This window comes from Pectinophora gossypiella, chromosome 3 (genome assembly GCF_024362695.1).
Source record: "Pectinophora gossypiella chromosome 3, ilPecGoss1.1, whole genome shotgun sequence".
NCBI classification, from domain to species: domain Eukaryota; kingdom Metazoa; phylum Arthropoda; class Insecta; order Lepidoptera; family Gelechiidae; genus Pectinophora; species Pectinophora gossypiella.
In genome coordinates this window covers 17,578,518-17,599,569 of record NC_065406.1, presented here as the reverse complement: position 1 = coordinate 17,599,569, position 21,052 = coordinate 17,578,518, and the positions used below count along the sequence as shown (strand labels likewise).

At 38.5% G+C, this 21,052-nt stretch overlaps 1 protein-coding gene across 1 annotated transcript; it reads left to right on the top strand.

Moving 5' to 3' along the window:
- Positions 1-5,384: 5,384 nt before the first annotated feature.
- Positions 5,385-17,883, top strand: LOC126381231 (ichor). The gene is made up of 2 exons (XM_050030735.1): positions 5,385-5,417; positions 12,126-17,883. The coding sequence occupies exons 1-2, from the start codon at positions 5,385-5,387 to the stop codon at positions 13,545-13,547; spliced, it is 1,455 nt and encodes a 484-aa protein (XP_049886692.1). The 3' UTR covers positions 13,548-17,883.
- Positions 17,884-21,052: the final 3,169 nt, after the last annotated feature.

Below are 21,052 nucleotides of genomic sequence, written 5' to 3'. Positions count from 1 at the left end.
AAAATACGAATACCAAAAGTGACTGCAAGTTTTGTCTTCGGAATGTTGCTATGTCTACCCTGTTAGCGATTATAAGCGTGATTTTTATTTACTTTTAACTGAAAATGTGTCTTTGACCACCTTTAACAACGTTAGAAAGAAGCAGCTACATTGTATGAGAATGTCAAATTTTCCTTCAAATCTGTCTGTTTTGCAATATTTGAGGTCAAATTACTTAGTTTTTTGCCCGTATTGAGGGTACTTTTTTTGGATGTTTCTAAAAGCTTATTAAATGGAGCAGTTTTTAGAAATACTTTCAGGGTCCATGACAATCTGATGTGTTTATTATTCTTCGGCGAAGTTTTAACAACTGTAACAATTTTGGTCGAATTCTCACTTTGACTTCCGATAACTTTTTTTTTTATACTTGATTTGACTTTGATTTATTTTTGATTGAGCGGTCACAGCCTTAGGCATAGGTTGTGAAGTAAAATAAAATAATTATTAAGTAAGGGATAGCGACAAAATGATTATTTCTGAAGTAAGGTAGAAAATCTAGAAAAAGGTACAAAATGGGTCATATCTCCTAAACCGTAAATAATTGCTGAACATACATGTGGGTGTTTCTGGTAGCTAATGAGCCCCTCTATCTAATTTTTCATTTTGAACCTGATCTTCTGGGCCACCCTGTATAGGTACCTACTTTTGTCTACTAGGGTTGTCACACGTCTTGTATTCTTGGACATGATCTCAATTTAGAATTCCATCTTGCTGTCCTGACAGCTTAGAATAAAGAATAATATTAAGCATAGAACTAACCGATTCGTCTTGATTCGATCCATTTCTATCAGGCACCGAGATAGATTTACTTCGCCCCCCAGAGAGAGTAGCTATAGTATGACCGAGAGGTTCTTTTTAATAGTATAGGCTCACGTTTGACCACAATCTCACCTAATGGCAAGTGACGATGTAGTCTAGGGTGGATCACGCTTACCTAGCAAATGCCTTGGCTCTAACCTTACTCTAGTCGTAGAAAGAAGAATAAAAATACGTATAGAACGGTAACTATCCGCCCCGCATCAATTCGCTCTCATCTGTCTAACTAGAGATAGGGCCCTTATGTAGACTTCTATCACATATGATTAAATTCCTGGATGGACAAAAAAATAATTTCTCGCACGGTACTCTTGTGTATACATTTTCTTCCGAAATCGATTTCAAACATCCAAGTCGCGTCGCCTCAATTATAATAGCCCTGTCGTAGAGCAGGTATAGTTAGGTACAGTCACCGACGTAAACAAGTACAGCCAGCGGCGCGTGTCGCAGACAATGCCAGCTAACTGTACGCTGGACAACTGACGATCTTGCCCTTTGACAACACAGGGTGTGCCAATACTTTATTTACTTACTTTCACGTGGAAATTGTTTTAGAGGTCAAGTTTATTATTTACTAGTTATCCGCCCGCGACTTCGCGTTATCGCGCTTGGCAGTTTAAAATCGTAAGACTGAATGCTTTTTTAAATCTTTAATAATTGTGTCCTGACACCTCGACCTTAGGAGGTCGTATGTGCCACAAATCGGTGCAGTAGACATTTGGGCGTGAAAATATGTTAAATTGAAGAACAGGGACATGGTACACCCATTGTGTTACGTCATAGGGTTGGGATGGTGATGATCGCCTTAAGCCTGAAATAATAACTAGCTGTATGGCTTATATGTTTTACTATAGAGTATAACATAAATCCTATATCTCAATAAAATTGGGGTAATTAGAGGTACATCCATCTGAAGATGAATTAAGTACCTACGCCCTACCGAGCTTTCTGTTAGATCAACGTGATAGGTAGTAAGCCGTATCACCGTCAATAATGGTCGAGCCAACTATGTTAGTGAAAACTGCACTTAAGATAAATAATTAATAACTTTGTGCAAGTCTGGTACCGGGGTTTGAACCGACGCTCCCCGTTTGAGTAACAATCCGGTGTACTATGAGATCAAAGAAAGATTATTAATAAAGGCACATAATATAAATCGTCCTGTATCATAGTCGGACTACCTATGCCGAGTGGCACTACGTCACACAGGTCTAGCGGCGCGGCGCGTGCGTCACAAGTGCACACACGCGCATGCGCTCGCGTCCGTCACGGTGTGAGTGCGGCCGTCAGGTGCCACCGCGCCGTGGCTTGTAAATAAATCGCGACTGTTGACGAGCTTTAATGAGAAATAATTATGAACTTTATGAAGGGCTTGATGACCAGAAAATGCTTCGCCTTCACACCACTGTTTTTCCGCCGACTCACGTTTTATTTTTGTGAAATGCGGCAAAAGGTGCCGTGCTGCTATTGGCTTGAGAAGTCACAAGAGGTCCTGCAGCAAAACGTGAGAGCTACACAGCCACTGTTAACCCGAACCCTAACCTAACCTAACCCTCCCGGAGGCTATTTTAACTAGAAGGCTGTGTAACTACATATTATAAATACCTAAATAGGAAATTTATCGTTGTATCTATATTTTGACTAACTCTATATGTTATTTGTTTCAGGTAACGCCGGACATTTCAATAACATAACAAGCAATTATAACTGAGTCAATTCCAAGTAACAGTAAGTAAATTACTTTTGACACCTTTGTCATTATTTCCACGCATAGATCCAAATTCTCATTTACCTACGTCCAAAAAACGTCTTTAAAAAGATAAGATAATGTATTTTAAAAAAAGGAATTCTGTGGAATTACCTACAGTTTAACGAATACATGTCAATCACGAATAGTAATTGCATTCCAAACAAAACAGCATCCACTTCAATCAACAACCGTTCATCCCCAAAAAAATAAGGTGAACAACCCAAAATGATTGGTACGGTTCCTTCCATACATCCTTCCGACTCCCGCGTCGTGGTCAACAGCCGAAACCAGTTAGGGGTCGACGGCCGGTGGTTTTTTGTAGGGATAGCCCGGGATTCCGGCAATTTACAGTTAGACCTCTCCTGGTACTACCATGGGTATCGAACTCGATTTGGAATTTAACGGACCTGCATTTTATAGCAGAACAACATGGTGACATTTGATCGCTTGGCGTTTTCAGATGTTGGAATATTTCAAGAGTTTTTGTAGCATTCTTTTGTGAAGCAGTTTTGGTCCGTTAAACCGTAAACAGCTAATTCCTTATAACTAGTTTTCAATTTGAAACGTTGTATGAATTCCATGTTTTCAAAGCATGGAGGTAGGTGTTGCTATAGAGCTCTTCCAAATAAAATCTTCCACTTCCAAAGATTCTGAGCGAATTTCTTTTGGTTTAATAATATCAAACAAATCAACTCATATTGGTGTTTGCAGAACCACAACCATCACTTCGAGGATTCAGTATAGTTATAGCTTCCAAGTATGAAATTGATGAACCTTAAAAGCGACAGGTTAAAAACTCATCACCTATAAAAATCCATCAAGCTAGACAATTCTCTTGGCAATGTTTCAGCACTACCAAAATGTAGCAAAACAAATTCTACAATACCGTTCCGTCCAGCTGAGAAGTTAGTTGCCGAAAACAAATCCATCCAGACTCTTCCAACCCTAACATAAGTATTAACAAAAACAAAACCTTCTAGAATATTCTACCCAGCTGACAGGTTACTTTCGACACACGCACGCGAGCACGTGGTAGCGCGGGGTCGTCGCCCCGGGGAGCGACATGCGCGCGCGCCGGCCTTGGGGTGCCCTGCTGAATACGTAACGTTATATGAGTTATATCAGATGCTTCGTTCACTGATCTCTTCTTACAGGATTATCTTTTTGTTTTGATAGCAGCGGTCTAATTGTAAAGCAAAATTTCTACGATTACGATTGGTTAGAAATTTAAGCCATTTTTTTTGCCCTTGATGTGCCCTTGAATACCTACCTACGTTAAGGTATATCAGAAATCAGAATAAATTATTCAACGTAATTATCATAGATAAAGTTGTCGAAGGTTAATTTAACATTTTTGAATCTATGTCATTTCGCAAAGTATTATTGCTGAGGAGAAGAAATGACAAGAAACTGCAACAGCAACACATCTTATAAATCAATGTAGGTTTACATTACAAGTTATTTAATAACTAGAGGAACAAATTAACACCAGGCATTTTTATCATTTAGGTAATCATTCTTCCTATAATAACCTTTTTTAAAGTAAGCTTCACGTGAACTTTTTATTTTTATTCGGCATCATTATACGACTTGTCAAAAGTACTCGAATAGAATTTATTGTGCTAATTGGTTATAAGTATATTGTATTGTTCATTTTGTTTATTACTAATTCTATACATAATCAATTGATAAGTATAAATTCACTTTATAAGTACTTTGTTGCACACCAAAAAACCACCATGCGGTTATGCGTAGGTTGGGTCACCCTTTCCATGAAACCTTGCGGAGCCCTGCTAAGTACGTAACGTTATGTCAGAGAGTCGTTCCCTGGTCTATTTTTACGGGGTCAGTTTAGTATTTCGAAGGCTAGGTACGAACGCATTTCTATTTTCCAACGGCTCAAAATAGATTTTACGTAAAGACCTATTAGTTGGATTGTTAATCGTTCAAGTTCTCTTGCATTTCTTCTCGTACATCTATGAAGAAGAACACGTATATTTTTTTGCAAAGACCGTCTTTTATTTGCTCTTTTATTTTCAGAATGGTAAAATTGCAATTTGGTTGGGATAGTTTATAAACTTTGCTTTATTTTTGTAACTACAATAGGAACTACAATAGGACTGTCCATAGGACCAAACTCTCAACTCAGAGCAATACTGACCGAATCTGACTAACTCCATAGTTTAAAGAGAACAAGGTCATGCTACCTATAATATTATTTTCGTCTATATAAATTCCTCACTTCTTTCTAACGGTAACATTGCTTAGCTCCATAAAAGGCAAGGACGCTGTCCAAATAAGGATGTATACCTGACAGGAACATTTGCTTACATGAATTATGCAACAAGGGACATTAAAAGGGTTCCCTCGTAAAATATGTTAATGTCTTCATTTGTTGGGACAGTTTTGTTTACACATACAAAGCCGGAAAGAAGATCTGCATGAGAAATAATTGGTTAGTGTCACTCAATAAATCATCAATCCAACCTCTCTTCCTGAAATCGTAAAATGAGTGTATGGTATCGCATCCTGATAATATCGTTCTGGGCTAGACTGGGGTAAACTGTCTATAGAATTCATGTCGATTTGAAGCTGCGCACGAAAACCGCTTTCCTGAGTTACGCTATACGTTGCCCACGCGTGCATTGGTTACACATACAGATCCTGAACCACCCCAAACTGGAATCCGACATGAGTCGTGCATATCCTCATAACGCGCGGTCTCTTACGAATCGCGTGTCACCTGTTCTCCGAGAACATATGCGTAGCAATTATGGACATGGGGTTCCAGGACACGCAAACGCCGCTGTCCGTACGAAGCTTTAGAAGGTACCTTTTGATGAATCTTCACACCGCAGTAGGAAATTACGGAAATATTTTTCTAGCTGGACGAATACCACAACAGACATTTCTGCAAATTATCTTCTGCCCGTCAACCCGCAGGGGTACACCTGGAGTCCTTACCAATGACATATTGACAAGTCATCATCTCCCTAGTTTTTCCCAAGATCCGCTTACCAAACCTGAAAATTTGACAGGTCCGACTTTTTACAGAAGCGACTGTCTATCTGACTTTCCAATCCGAAGAGAACACCAACCCAATACAGGCCAATAAATACAAGTCTCAAATCTTGTAGGCCTTAGTAGCCATTCTTACCATTCTTCATCAGGTTTGTAAGTCAATTGTTAATCGTTTCCAATCTACAACCAAGCAACAAGTTCCTCAAATAAGCTTGCCAATTTACCTAAATACCTGTAGACAATATCTCATGTTTACCTACAACAGTACTTGCCTCGCCCTGTCATTCCCACACCCAGCGCTGGCCACCCAATGTGCCCGAAATCTAGCAACCCACTTGGCCCGGTCACGTATGCGAGTAACTAGAGAGTAGAGAGGCACCATGACCGCCATTGTTAGCTGATATTGTCGTAATAGCTTTCACAATGAAGTGCATTTCTGAATAGATCGAAAATAAACTACCTAAGTGGATAATAGAAACAGTGTGTTTTTGGTTGGACAGAAAAACAAGATAGTTTAGAAACCATTTCATTTCAGTTAACGCTTTAGGGCCATATCTCGATAGGATACCATGGTGGCGCCACTACAGTCTTGCCATCAACAAATTCCAGTGGTCTGGTTGGTTGCGCAACCAACAAGACACCAGACATCATTGCTAATAATGGTTGCAAGTTGTCTTCTGACAAATTCTAGCTCTAGTAGAGTTTGGATCTTGGGACGTCTCGTGTGTTGAAGTTCTGGGACATTTTCCATAAAACCGCTGTATATTCTGTATCGAAGGCATGGGGAGACTAGGAAAACACCCAGTAATAATTCGAAACAACATTTCTAAATACCCAGGTGACCGCGAAAATACAACAGTTACTTAGTTACCAACCAATACTAGCTTCAACCATCAACTCAAAACGTCTCTATGATCCTCCCAAAACCCGTTGCGCCTGAGCCGGTAACGGTCCGTCCGAACAGACAAACACTTTATATTAGGTAATTAGGATGAAGGACCTCAAACGTACCGCTTGCGCCCGCGACGGTTTTATGACCACTCTTGTTTGTTACCTAAGTATTTACTATACTGTTACCGTTACTCACAAATATGGATCGGCATTTTTGTATTGTATAATGTTCACGTTGTAAAAGTAATACAAGGATGTCAAATAAGACGATGTTTTTTATGTTGTAAGTAACATTTTGTTTTTCGACATTGGTGGCCCTAACAACCCTATCTCACTAGGACACCATCGCAACCATCGTCGCACAACCAACAAAATGTCTGCCGTTGTATAAACGCTACTTATAGATCCCGCAACCAACAAGACACCAGAGGGGTTAAAAAGGCCACGTCGAAGCAATTCATCCAAAAAAGCAATTTTACAATTTGACATTCGCGCATATAAAAATAAGTGCGCAATGCAAACAAATGTCAAATAGCAATATTGCTTTTGATGATGAGATGAATTGCTATGATGTTGCCTTTTTAACCCCCCAGGTGTCAATGTCAACTGGCGCGACAGTGGTGTCCTAGTGAGATATGGCCCTTACGAAAGTTCTAAAATAAGATTATTTTAAATAATTTCCTCTCCTTGCAGTACAAAACGAAATAAAAAAATATGTAAGTAGCTGTATGAATAATTACTTAACCCGAGAGAAAGTTTTTTGTTTGATCGCTATGGTTAGCAAAACAGCAAAAATATTAAATACTTAAGTAAACAAATAAAACAGAATAGTTAGTTAATAGTTCATCATATCGCTATCCTAACTTGTTGATCTAACTCTATTGACTTCTTGTTTAACCATAGAACCTCTAACATGCATGAAATATCTTCTGATCATAAAGGCGCTATTAATCGCGGATTTATGACCATACTGACCATAAATACCATGAATAAGGACACAACGCCACCATAGCCCACCTGACCCACTGGCCAACTTTAAGCCACCCCAAAGCGGATTCTCACAAAAAAAATCCTATCACGAACTTAATTTTTAGGCCGACCCACACGCTGCGCCCGCATCGAAAATTTGTCGCGCGCCGACCGAAACAGCCTATACAATCCAAACGAGAGTGAAAGAGACGGATATAAGTAAAACAGGGTCGGCTAACGGTACCATACGGAAGTATGTCAGTGGCGTAAACTGTGCCGCAGTTGCTAATAGGTCGTAAACGCCGAGCGTGGCCACTCGGAATAGCAACCTTGACCTAAGCAGTTACGATCGGAAGTCGTTTGAATGTGGATCGAGTTTTCGATTTTCACGGTGGTGATTCGCCACAATAGATGTCCGCTTCTGTCGATGCCTACTTTAGCGGCAACTTCGAAGCCTACCTCAAGGCTAGACATTGAAAAAACATGTGCTTAATGGCGTGTGTTGGTTTTGAAAATAAATTGATGCGGTTTCAATTTCATTTTATTATGTAGATACTCTCGTGTGCTCGTAGTAATTAATTAAACAGCTGGCTTTTGGAGCCTTGACAATGACTTTGGTTGAACTTAAATCGTCGACGTTGGAGTCAGCAAACATTTGAATGGAGCTTTTGTGGTCACCCAAAATCTGGAAGTCGTTCTTTTTTCAAATTTTTGAACAAATTATGGTAACTACTATATTATTTTTTATTAATACACACTGAAAAAAACTGAAGTAAGTCTCAGCACTCGTTGCATGGCCCATGCGACGCGACATTACCAACTGCAACGCAAGCTTCGACCAATATAGCAGCGTATGTTATCTACGTAGATAAACGTCATACCTCTATACATATACATAGAGTTTCATAGTATAACTCTTTTGTAAAAATACCTAATTCCGCTATTGTAACAATTCAAAATTATTTACTTACCCCAAAAAAAGCTTTAGCTACACCAGTAAGTAATAAGAACAGTAAAGCCGAAGCCGAAGCCGTGTTACTCATAAATTGACCAAAAAAGAAGCTATGATTCGAAAAGTAAAGTCATCATCGAATTGGTCTGCAATCAACAAAACAAAATCAAATCAAATGCATTTGACAAGTGCTATTTTCGTGTCTGTGAATCATAAAACTAACATAAATTATATATCGTGTGATGAAAAATAACCAAAAAATTCATAATCTCTGTAATTTGAAAGAAAGCATTCCGCTAATTCACCAAAATCCACGTGAAATAAACGTAATGGCTGACATTTGTGACAACTTTCACTAACAACGGTCATCGGAGCGGAAAATGGTCCAAATTGGGACTTTTCCTCTTGCCGAAGAAATGCTAATTTTGGCGCCAAATCTATGGCCGCGGGGTTTTTAGACCGAAACAAATGACTATAGACATACTTAGAAAGGAGAGAAACAGAAACGTTGATATTGGGGGCTTCGGAATTGTTGTAGGTTGCTTTTGCAGAAGTATGGGTTAGAAGATATACTCGTGGTTTGAATTAGTCACAGACTTTAAATTATTTAGTGTGCGGTAGAATTTGCCGCTCTAGAATTGGGTTGGTATGCACTTCGCGATAATGACGTAATAATGTAATAAATAATCTAAAACAGACTTATGAGGTTTATGATGAATCTAGTTACACTACGTACACACTGGGATTCTAGAAGGATTATGGTGTTCTACCACCACCACCACCACTGAATTCAACTTTATGAGTTTCAATTCAAGTTATAATTATAGATAATTGATATCACGTGGTTTTCAGGTTTTGTGCCCGGTTAATGGTAATAGGCTCGCCTCCTATTACAAGGGACTTAAACATAGCTGGTGAGGATGACTATATACCTATATAGGCGTGATCCTACGTTATGAAAATCCTATGTTTGAGATTGCTGCTTAGCAATAAGGCCGCTTAGTGTTCTCTTTATATTTCTCTTTAGGTATTTTTGTATTTGCTGTGTGTGCAATAAAGTATTTGTTATGTTATGATGATGTTATGTTATTTCAATTAAAAACATAAAGTCGCAGATTTATGTTTCCTATGGAATTCTAAAACTTTATTCGACAACAATAAATGTCCAGTTATTGACCACCGCAATTTAACCAATATTATTATTTATACCAGTCCAAATGAATAGCGACAAAAACTCAATTTCCAACTGTCAACATTGTCACGTCGAGTGCAATCGGGTAATTCATTTTTTCCCGAGTTGCGCCAGCGGCCGTCGACCTGCAATATCTCGCACTCGATTTTGCGAAAACCCTCAAGGCCACGCTCTTGAAAGAGCGAGGCAAATCTATATTTTAATAGTATCTGTTTTTTTTTTCTCCAATATTGCAAACGGTTGCGTGCCACTGTTGCCCAACAGTGCGTTGCTAGTTTTTTCGTGTCGCAGCGTTGCGCATTCCTTTTCATAAAGCGCGGTGATGAAAAACTGAAACGTTCTGTAAGATAATGCTTTCAGCTTTGTTGGTATTGTCAAATGCTTTGTCCGTATTCTGTTTCAGGTAATCGAGTACGTTTTATTCCAAATTTCGAACTGTAATTTGAATCTGATTATATTGTGTTGTCATGCCTATATCTAGGAGCCGAAAAAGACCACGTGATTGGCTCTTTGCACCTGTAAACTTATTACTAAACTATACAGTTCATATTCTATTTAGAGATGTTAATATTATGAGTAACTGCAGGTTCTTCTGTAAGTTGTGGCTTAGTCTCCTCCAATAGGAGTTAGAAGGGTACAATGCTTAAATTTTCTTAATATCGCATCATCGCATTTCCGAACAAACGAATGCTAATTTCCATGTTCATGTCGATTATTATATTTGTCGTTTGAATTCAGAACTAAATACCCTATATTGCTGTTTTGCTTTAATTCTCGTGTGAACAAAACAGCAATAAAGTACTTCATTCTGAATTCAAATTCAAAACTAATAATTGATGAACATGGAAATTAGCATTCCTTTGCCGAGGCACATAAAAAACAGCACTGTATATACCTAAACAGGAACTTAATATAAAAAAAACCCTTGATACTAAAACTACTTAAAACCATACACTATTATAACTGCATAATAACTATTTGCATCCTGATTTCGTTGAAACACGGTCAGCGAACAACACAGTTAATTATGCTATAGTTATTAAGTATACTCGCATAGATTACTTGGTAGATCATTCGTTGGTCATGTTACGCGCTATCTTCGCATATATCTGCAATTGATTATGAGGAGTACGGTCATTCATTAAATTGTTGTATGTAAATGAGGTAGGGTATTCAAATTGGATGTACACTGCATACAATACATAAAAAAGTCGCAAAAGAGACTTTAACAACATAGCATAAACATCAAATTAAGACAATTAATATGATAGAACATGAAACATTTAGATGTTGAGCTTGTAACGCTGTCACTAAAAGTTAATAAGGTATGACTTTAGCATTATTTTACTATCTATTTGTAATCATTCTCGAGAGTGATTCAGTCACGTTTGACTCGTGAACTTTCAGTATAGGTTATTGTCATAAATACCAAACTCACCAATATTTTAACAAATAACTCTTACTCCCATTTTCACCAAATCATATATCTTGTCCTACTAGCCAATATTCTCCCACTGCTGGGCAAAAGCCTCCCCTTCATCTGTCCACCTTTTACGATCTTCCATGAATCTTAGAGTTCCTAATAGAATTTTGCGACATATTAATTTGCTTCACGCCCCTCTCAGTCACACTAATTATAGAAACAATAGCTTCTTTCCTAGAACATTAAGATTAGTTAATAAGCTCAATACTGATTCTCGCTTTGACCTGTTCTGCAGTAGTACTCAAAGTTTAAAAACCTTGCTGAACAAGGAACCTTATTTAATTTTAGGTTAGGTAACTGAGCCCGTTTGACATGTAAAATGTTTTAGGTTCACCTGTGGTAGCTTTGTAATTGGCGTTTGTTTACACATATAAATATCTACTTTGTAAAAGAGGCTGTAAGCTACCCGAATAAAATAAAATGAAATCATCCACTACTTACCCGCAAATTGCTAAATTACTGTATGGGTTTGTTATAATAAGTGCAGTTGTAAATAGTGTCGGTATGAACACGGTTGCGCGCTGGAGCGTATCGGCGCGCGCGCCGGCAAAATGGAAACGATCACGCTGCGGATTGCGCATACACCTACTTAGCCAAATCACAATTTCGGAATTGGACACGGCCAACGATTTTCTATAGCTCCTTCGAAAATATAATATCGTATCGATTTGGATTTGGAAATGTCTTTGCAAAAATTTCGTGCTTTAGTATGTTGCGGTCCATTGTCCGGAATAGGAATATCTAATTGAATTGAACCGCTAGTAGGTTACGGCAGTATCATTATGTCACTTCTAATAAAACCTACAGATTTTCTATTGGTAGTAATAATTTCAATTCAAAAACATCTAAGTAAGTAATAAGTAGTATCATAATGCCCTCCCTAACCAAAATCCCCGAAGAAATGTACTCTCCATAAAATATAACCATCCTTTCCTATAAACTTACTTCGGTAAACTGTCTCGATGCAACTAGAAACCTAATTAACATATGACATGTGTGTTGTTGCAGATAGCGCGGCAGGGTGGCGGCGTCCAAGTATGGCGGCGGCGGGGTGTCGGTGGGCGCGGGAGTGCGGCGCGGCGTGAAGTGCCCCGACGACCTGGTGCTGGGCTGCTGGCTCGAGCCCAAGCCCGAGCCCGATCCGCCGCCCCCACACGACCTGCTCGACTCGCTGCTCGCCCCACCCCCCCTCGCCGAGCTCAAGCCCCTCCCTCCCTTCACCGGCTACACCGGACACCTCTCCATCAACGGCATCTCCGGCCACCACTACCATGCCATCGCGCAGCGCCTGCCCGAGGAGAATAACAACTACCCCACGCAGAGCGGCTACGGCGCCGACCATGACGTCGTTTCGTCGTCCACGTGCGCCGCAGACGCTGAGCCCCCCGACTTAGAAGACGTGAAGCCCTTCGCGCTCGACGACACCAAGCCCTTCGAGACCACGCCCCCCGGTGCGCCGGACTCTTGTGCCGCTTCCTGCTCCCCGCCCGCCAAGATCTTCGAGGACAGCCAGAAGCAGGACATGTACGACATCAGCTCCATTGAGGACATCGCCGCCATCATCGGCTCTGCGATGGCCGACACGACGGTACATTCACAGCCAGAGGAGACGGAAACCAATGACTCTCGTGACAGTTGGATGGACATAGACGCGTGGATCGCGGGTGCTTGTAATCAACACGGAGACAAAATCGTTCCCCAGGATCTCACAGAATTCGGCCTTCCCAGCTCGCCCCTCTCGACGCCACAGAACAATCACCACAGCAATTTAGAGTTCTCCTGCAAAAATCAGGAGTTTTCCAAGAGTCAAGAGTTCCTCCATAAGAATCTTGGACAAGCCGGGTCCACTTTACAGACGTTATTAACTCATGGCTACATGCCACTGCTTCAGAACCGGCTTCAAAACGGCCCCCCGGTGAAGCAAGAAGCGCCGAGCTCGACGAGCTACGGCATGGATGTGATATCGACGTCGTCGCCGCCCGGCAACGCGGTGTCCACGACGGACGGCGTCGGCGGGTTGCTCAACGGCCGGTACGCGTCACATTATGCGCTCAGTTTGAAGCAGGACGGACTTTGCAGTCCAGAACGATTACTGGGCTACCCGCACGCACACACGACGACTGTCACACCGTCGAATAAGAGTAAAAGAAGTCGAGCGAAAGCGAAGCAGCAGAATAACGGAGCGAACATTCACGGGAGCCTGGCGTTCCCGTCGACAGCGGCGGAGCTGAGCGGGCTGCTGGGCAAGGAGAAGCCTGTGCACCGGTGCGGGATATGCAACCGAGGGTTCCTTAACAAGTCCAACATCAAGGTGCACCTCAGAACACATACGGGGGAGAAGCCGTTCAGGTGCGACGTGTGCGCGAAGGCGTTCAGACAGAAGGCGCATCTCATTAAGCACCAGCAGATACACAAGAGGATCGGGCGGGACTGAGCCGCGCCCGCGCCGCTCAAAACGAAGCATTTCATAGTTTAGGTTGTGTGCGTGTATGGACGATTGGTACCTCAATCTGCGCTGAATCTCATTCTAGGCTATTGTACATGGTATATCATTGTCTTCTAACGTAGTTAAGAGCGATGTTCACGTATTGTAACCCTTTAGTTTAACTCCTCCTAAGGACAAGTGCAATGTTAACTAGTTTTAAGTATCTTCAGATTTATTTTGATGTAGATAATTGTTTATAATTTTGTTGTGTAGTGACGTTTTGACCTTTCGAAATTCATTCCAATAATTTACTTAGTATATTACTCCGTCTCGTTAGGTTAGTCTTCGGTTTATTTCGCTTAATGTCTTGATTGCTGTCTGCTTCAAGAGCCACGTGCGCTCCATTCGCTGAACTACGGTGCACACTTTATGCAAGAGGTAGGCGAACAAAACATGAACGAATAATGTTTTAGTAATTGAAATTTTTGGACGTATTTATAGTCTATTCTATACTCCGATTACCTATTTATAGTCAACTTGTAATGGAAATGTTTAGTTGTAATGTATGATATAGCTACTTAAATATGTATTATATAAAAAACAAAGACAAAGCTTACGAGGCTAACACAAAGCTCTGAAGTAGTTTTAAATTAATTTATTTTAATGATACAATTCTAACATGCTATTCTTTACTTGCTTAATCAAATCAGTCTCCTAACTTATTTATTACTTTCTTAACTAACAATTTCGCTTGACACGAAACATCACAATATTACGCATTTGTCACAAACAATACAGTCCGCCTTGTTGCATCGTGTAATCACAAATTATACAACTTTCCTATAATCCACCATTTTCATTACCACGACCAAAGTACATTTATTTTCATTCGTTTTGGCACAAAAAAACATTCCGTCGACTAGGTAATCCACTCCACTAAAAGGAATAATTTTAAAATCAATCATTTTTATACGTACACGCATGAATGCACGCCATTTTTTGTCATCGTCATCAGTATTATATCACTGTCACCGAATCCTATCATGTCACCAAACTAACCTAAACTAAGTCAAGAGAAATGCACGAATAATTATTCATTAGCATTTAGCACATAACTTTCTACTTCCAATCATCATCATATTTGTCATTATTATCAAATATTAATCACAAATTCATAGACACGGTGTTGAGAGCGTTCCGAGCGGAAAGCGGGTGTTTAGATTATTTTCTGTGTACCGTCTTTACAGGCATTCCAGAAGAATCACGCCTAAATCATATTATCTAAGAGTCATAAGCCTTGTACTATAATTATGAACGTAGCTTAACCGTCGCACAGTAACAGCGCGCGCGGGTCGATCAGCGCGCACGCACGCGAACTGCGGAACTGCTCCGTCCGGGAAGCGGACGGGAAAAAAATATACTACAGTCGGTCGATCCGCTGTTGCGTAACACCGGCCTTACGAATGTAGGGCGCAGGAGTCGGGTCAAATAGATAAATATTGGGAAAAAATGCAAATAACAGATAGACGACTACGAACACTCTAGAGCTTGTTTAATAAACAAAACTAGTGTATAAGAACAAGAACCTTTTCGCAAATACCACCTGTTAGCGAGCGAAATGGGAAATGATTAACTCAATATATAATAAAGAGAAAGAAAACACAAACTTACATAATATAAAAAACCTTACATATCACCCGCATTGCTATGCGTCATATATTCAACAAACCTAGGCCACGGGGGTTGCCTGAGCTGACGCCAAGAAACCGCAACCAAATCGGACCATCCGCTCCGGAGTACAATAGCGCGGACAGACAGACAGACAACGGGTTGAAACTTATAACAACTCTCCGCGTAGCGTCGGGGGTTAAAAATATTTGCATAAATATTGTATTTGAATGTAGACTGACCAGGAATCTTTTGTAATCTTTTGTTGTTTTAGCTTTATAATGGCGACGCAACGGATACAAAACTATAATTGTATTTTACATTTTCAATGTTAATTAAACAGGCTTCTGGGGTTAGGAATAGGGTAAATCAGCAATTTAAGTTACAAAATTCCGTAGTTGATAGCCCATCTAAGATGGATATTATAATGAACAAGGGGTCTGCCTGTCGCCAATAACAATTGCCCATCATGTTAGAAAGGATACCCTCTGTCGGATTTTGCCTCTGTCTGATGCATGGGAAGACAAGGAGCTGAATTTGTTTTTTTTTATTTGTTTAGTGTATATTAACCACACAACAGCATTGGCCCTTAAAGTATATTTTCAGCCTTAGTTGTAATATAATAACTTCGTAGTTCGCGTGTCAGTATTTCGCAACCATCCTGTGAACAATCATATAAACACTAAGTACCTACCTAACCTACTATCTGTAGCCGGTGTTTTTTACCCAATTCATTAATCCTTAATTACTTTGAACATAAATTGATTATATTTTTTTAGATTGGCTCATTGCGATGTTGGAGGATAAAGGAAACTAAGCAAGAATGTTTTATAAAGCTTTGGTACGATATAAAACGTTGTTGGCAAACCTTTTCAAGAGTTGAGACTCGAATAAGATTATGATATTCAAATTCACGTTGTGTCTGTTTAAAAAACCATTCATCACACGATCGTTAATTATCATCTTATCACACATTCCGTCATCGTATTCCAATCACTTTACTCTGTGATCTTTTACCATTTCAAAACTAACCTAATTTATTTTTAAAATATCAATTTTAGAACGCGCATTTACATTCCTCGTCACGTCACCGCGTTTGCGGTCAAATTTTTATTTTACTTTTAATAGCTGCGTATCGCGAAACATTCCATCGCTTTCCTAACATTTCCATTGACCATTGAAATGAGATCATGCGTACGAACGCTTGAGCGGGTCGGTTGCCTGCGCCCGCGCCGCCAATTGGGTCGCTAGAAAATTCACTGTTTGAAATTGGAAGCCTATGCTGAAATCGATTAGGTTTTGTTTCGATAAAAAATAGGATAAGATTTTCTTAATAGTTTTGTACCAATAATTGTTGGTACACTAAAAAAGTACTTGCCATGTTGATGGAGAACGTGACTTTTGCAAACTGGATGAAGGTTGAATTAGGTAGATATTAGAGAAGTAAACGTAAAAATAAGTTTTAATTTATAATTATGACTCCCTTATAATATGTAAATCATCATAGCGAACATGTACAGACACTACTGTGATGTACATCACGCAAGCATAATAAAGAAAAAAATAGTATTTAAAAAAATATGGCAACAAAATATTTAAATAAAAAAATGAAATCGAAGTAAAACCTAATTAACTTCAGAACGAAATAAAGGGCATTTTTGAATAGGTTTTGGCTATTAGCAATCGCGGTCGCGGGCGATTGGCTAACCGCTGTGGAATGGACGCGCGTTTGTGAAACGCTGCCTGAAAAAACAAGAAACATAAGGTCACTTTACTTTTGAAAATTCAACAATAAAGTTCTACTGAGCATCTTCATGATTTAAAAACGGCTTCTCACCGTCATCTTTATAACAATGACATCTTTCGGCACAAAAAGCTGTCACAAAATCAATATTTTTATGAAGATTATAATTAAAATGATTTAAAAAAAATCATAATGTTACCTACCGAATTTAAGAGATATTTTCTACATAAAAGAACGTTAAAATATGTTTGAAGAATGTAAGGGTTTTTTAATAATTATTAAGTGTTTCACACGCGGCGTTTTCCACAGCTTGTGTGTAGATAGACCTTATAAAGTACCTTTTGTAGTACTTAAGTTAGTTGTAAGTATTTATTGTAATATTGTAATTATTTCGTTGTAAATCCTTCCATTCGCCCGTGTATCTCGATTTGGGTATTATCAATTTATGAGTTTTAAAATCATTGTTGAAAAAGGACATTTTAATGTGAGGTGATTGCGTGGAAGGCCGGTTTCTAAATAATCAGATAGAATCCATTAAATGTTCTAAATTTGAGTATTTTCATACAAAATTTTGTTTTTTCCTTGGTAAAGAATTTTAATACACGTATTGAAAAATCAGCCCTAAATGTGATAGAGCTAAAGATGATTTATAATTATGTTTTATAGAAATATACTGGGGATACTGGTCTATATGTATGTATGTGTGTATGATATGATAATGTTTCATTGTCAATGTTGATACCATAGTACCATTCTTAAGCGCACAAATCGAACCCATAAAATTGATAATAATCAAACGTTATAACGGGGTTTATTTCATAATAAAGATGTTGTACGTTATAAGGAGAACATGTTATATTTTTCGAGAGGTTTTTCCACTTTTAAGTAAAATGTAAATTAATGTAAAATAAATTGAGATTTTTGTTAACGATACTTTCTGTTTTTTCTGTTTTTTATCCTTCAAATGAAAAATATGAGTATTTTTTATATTATCTAGGTAAGTACTACTTACAGATACCGAGCATTCAAAAAATAGGTAAGTACAGTTTTTTTTATTTTTTTGTAGACTGACTGCAATAAAACGCCTATAATATTCTGCAGTATGTACCATACTAAAACAAGATCAAGAACATACCTACTAACTTATGATCTTATAGATCTGTAAACATACTCACATTTCAGATAACACTTCAGTTTCAAGAACTCTTGTAGGTACTACATTTTATAAGACTGTTGTACGCAAAGAAACATATTAAGGAAACTTGTATAGGTACATATAGGCGCTTTTTTATCAGTTCCACACATTGGCAAAATATTTGTATTTGTATTGGTAAAATGTTTGTGTGTAAGCTGATATCAAGTGGAATTTTCGACACTACGATGTAAGAACAGGCCTATAACAGGTTCACGGTTGTTGTTAATATTTGTATGTGATCTATAAATAAACTAATCCCATAATCTCCAATGGAAACTCGATTACAAGAGAGATCGTAACCCGACACAATAGAAGCACGGAAGCTGGAAAGTCAATCGATAGATGCTTAATTCCACTTTACACAGTTTTCTATACAATTTGGGTCGAGTCAAACAAAGGCGTGATCAAGAGAGCGCGTTCACACACGACGTCGAAAGTCGGATGTGAATATGTGAATTGTGAACGTGTTCATAGTTCACACAAGACGTTTATACACGTATTTTTTACAAGAAAAATCATACTACTCCATTATAAACCGTGTGAAGGTTGGAAAACTGAAATTGTAGTTGTAAGAAATGGTTTTTGCTCGCAGATGCAACCGAGGTTTATGTGGAAAACCGGAACAATACGCTTGTTATTGTTCTAGCTTTCTAAGTCAATGTCAAAGGTAATTTGTAAAGCAAGTTTCTTGTTATATGAAGCGGTGGCTCAATCGTGGCTCTACACAGTACATTAACGACAGTAGTGGCGTAAAATCATGAATGCTTTACTATACAGTAAAAAGCAGAGGTTGACAGAGGTGCATATCTCTGTCAACCCCCTTGGGGATACACAGGTGATGCTGTGTTATGTTTTTTGGACATACGAGTAAGTACATAGATTTGTAAAAGATAAACATACATAAACTCATGTCTATTTCTCACCGGGGTAAGCAGAAACTATGGAATTCCATTTGCCATATTTTTTTCCATTGAATTTCTAAAAGTAGCTAATTTTTTTTTTACCTTTGTTGGATTTGGTCTTGGTTCCAAACTTGCCCGAAGGCATTGACGAGGCCTAAGATGGAGCGAGCTCGCCCAGAAGGTACCTGTTCACTCTGGCCTTGAAAGCACCCGGGTTATATGCAATAATCTTCTTCTATCGTGAGCTGGAGTACCAACCTCATCACCCCTGGTGTCAGGATTACTATTGAGCCGCCAAAGGCCCCTGACATGGCTCATGTAACGACTACTTACTTACATCAGTAAGTAGTAACCGGGACCAACGGCTTAACGTGCCTTCCGAAGCACGGTTCATCTTATGCAATAGTAAATCCGGGTAACATTTCCTTTTGAAAACTTACTCTGCCTACCCCGATAGAGTTTATAGGTATAGTCAGTGACTGATAAATATATTAGATACCTGCTGTAATTTCTTCAAATGCAGCTCATCCGACAGAGTAATCAGTATAAACCCTACTCAAAGAACATTATTGCAAAATATTCCTCAATTATTTTGCAACCAATCGACTATAATAGGCAGTTAGCCACTGTAATTAATGTTTTAGTTAATTCCGTTTAATTTGTACGAATATTGAGATTTCAGTAATATTTAGGCCTTAAACGCTTGCTAAATATTTCAGCGTTTAATTCGATTTTTAGTATGCTTATCGTGTGAATTTATGTTATTTAATGGTTATTTTATTTGTAATTAAGTTTTCTGTTTGAAATATTTCGAAATAAAATATTTAGCTTATAGCTATATTTTTGACTATGATCTCACCTGATGGTCAGAGATGCGGTCTATGCTTGTGCAATGTGCGTATCTAGTAAATGCCTACACCATTCTTTACTTCCAGTTCAGTAAAGAAATATACACTGATATTTTCACGTCAATATTATCACCTTGTAGTGAAAACCACATAAGCGGCTTTTGAAAAATCACATTTATATGCGATTTTTCTTACCAAAACCTCACAATAGTCAAACTAGGGCCATGGATGCCAAAATTTGTTTGAAAAATAATATTTTTAACAAAAAGAAAACCGACTTCAAACGCAAAACTAAAAAGCAATAAATAAATTTACTTCACACAAAGTAACAAGTACGTATTTTCAATAAGTTATCCCGGAACAAACATAAAAAATATACGGTCGAATTGAGAACCACCTCCTTTTTTGAAGTCGGTAAAAATTACTTGAATGGCTTCGGTGTTTTATCGATGACAATCACATCTGAATGTGATTTATCAAAAAGGCGTTTAACGTGGTTTTCTCTATAACTTTGTAACGATGAGATTTCCAAGCACAATAGTTAAACAATGGAGTTTGCATGAAGGATATTTGGTCTTGCGACTATCAGGCGACGTGGAGGATATAACAGCTCGAACCAACCTGACCAACCCAACGCCACTGGTTTGCAAATTGAACAAACAAAAAACTATCGTACAAACAAAAGCACGCGCGACATTCAATGGCGTCTTTCACCAACCCACTTACGACGAGCGACGTGATTTCTCCGACGCGGCTACATATGCTGAGGAGTTGAGACTTTATTTTTTATAGTTACAAGTTTTAAGACGTAAGTATTCGGTTATGTAAACAACATATAAAAAAATGTGAGATATAAAACAAGTAAGAAGACTTAATGTACTTTTGAAAAATTGAAATTTGGATGAAAAAAGCTGAATGTCCATAGTCAGATAAACGATAAGAAAAATATTAAAAAAAAAGGTAATAATGCATAAATCAATATCCCGTACAGATTAATATCGATTACAATACTTATTAGACATTAATTACGTTTTGGAGCTGTATTCATAATTATAATTCTGTGTTATGAAGAATATTCAGTGGAAGAATATAATAGATAGACGAACAAAATACATAATACAGTATGGGATTTAATATGAATGGGCCTGAAAAGAAAT

Coding starts and splice junctions, on each gene's coding strand:
- LOC126381231 (XM_050030735.1), top strand. CDS start 5,385: ATGGGGTTCCAGGACACGCAAACGCCGCTGTCC. Junction 5,418..12,125: donor ACACGCAAACGCCGCTGTCC/GTACGAAGCTTT, acceptor TGTTGCAGATAG/CGCGGCAGGGTGGCGGCGTC.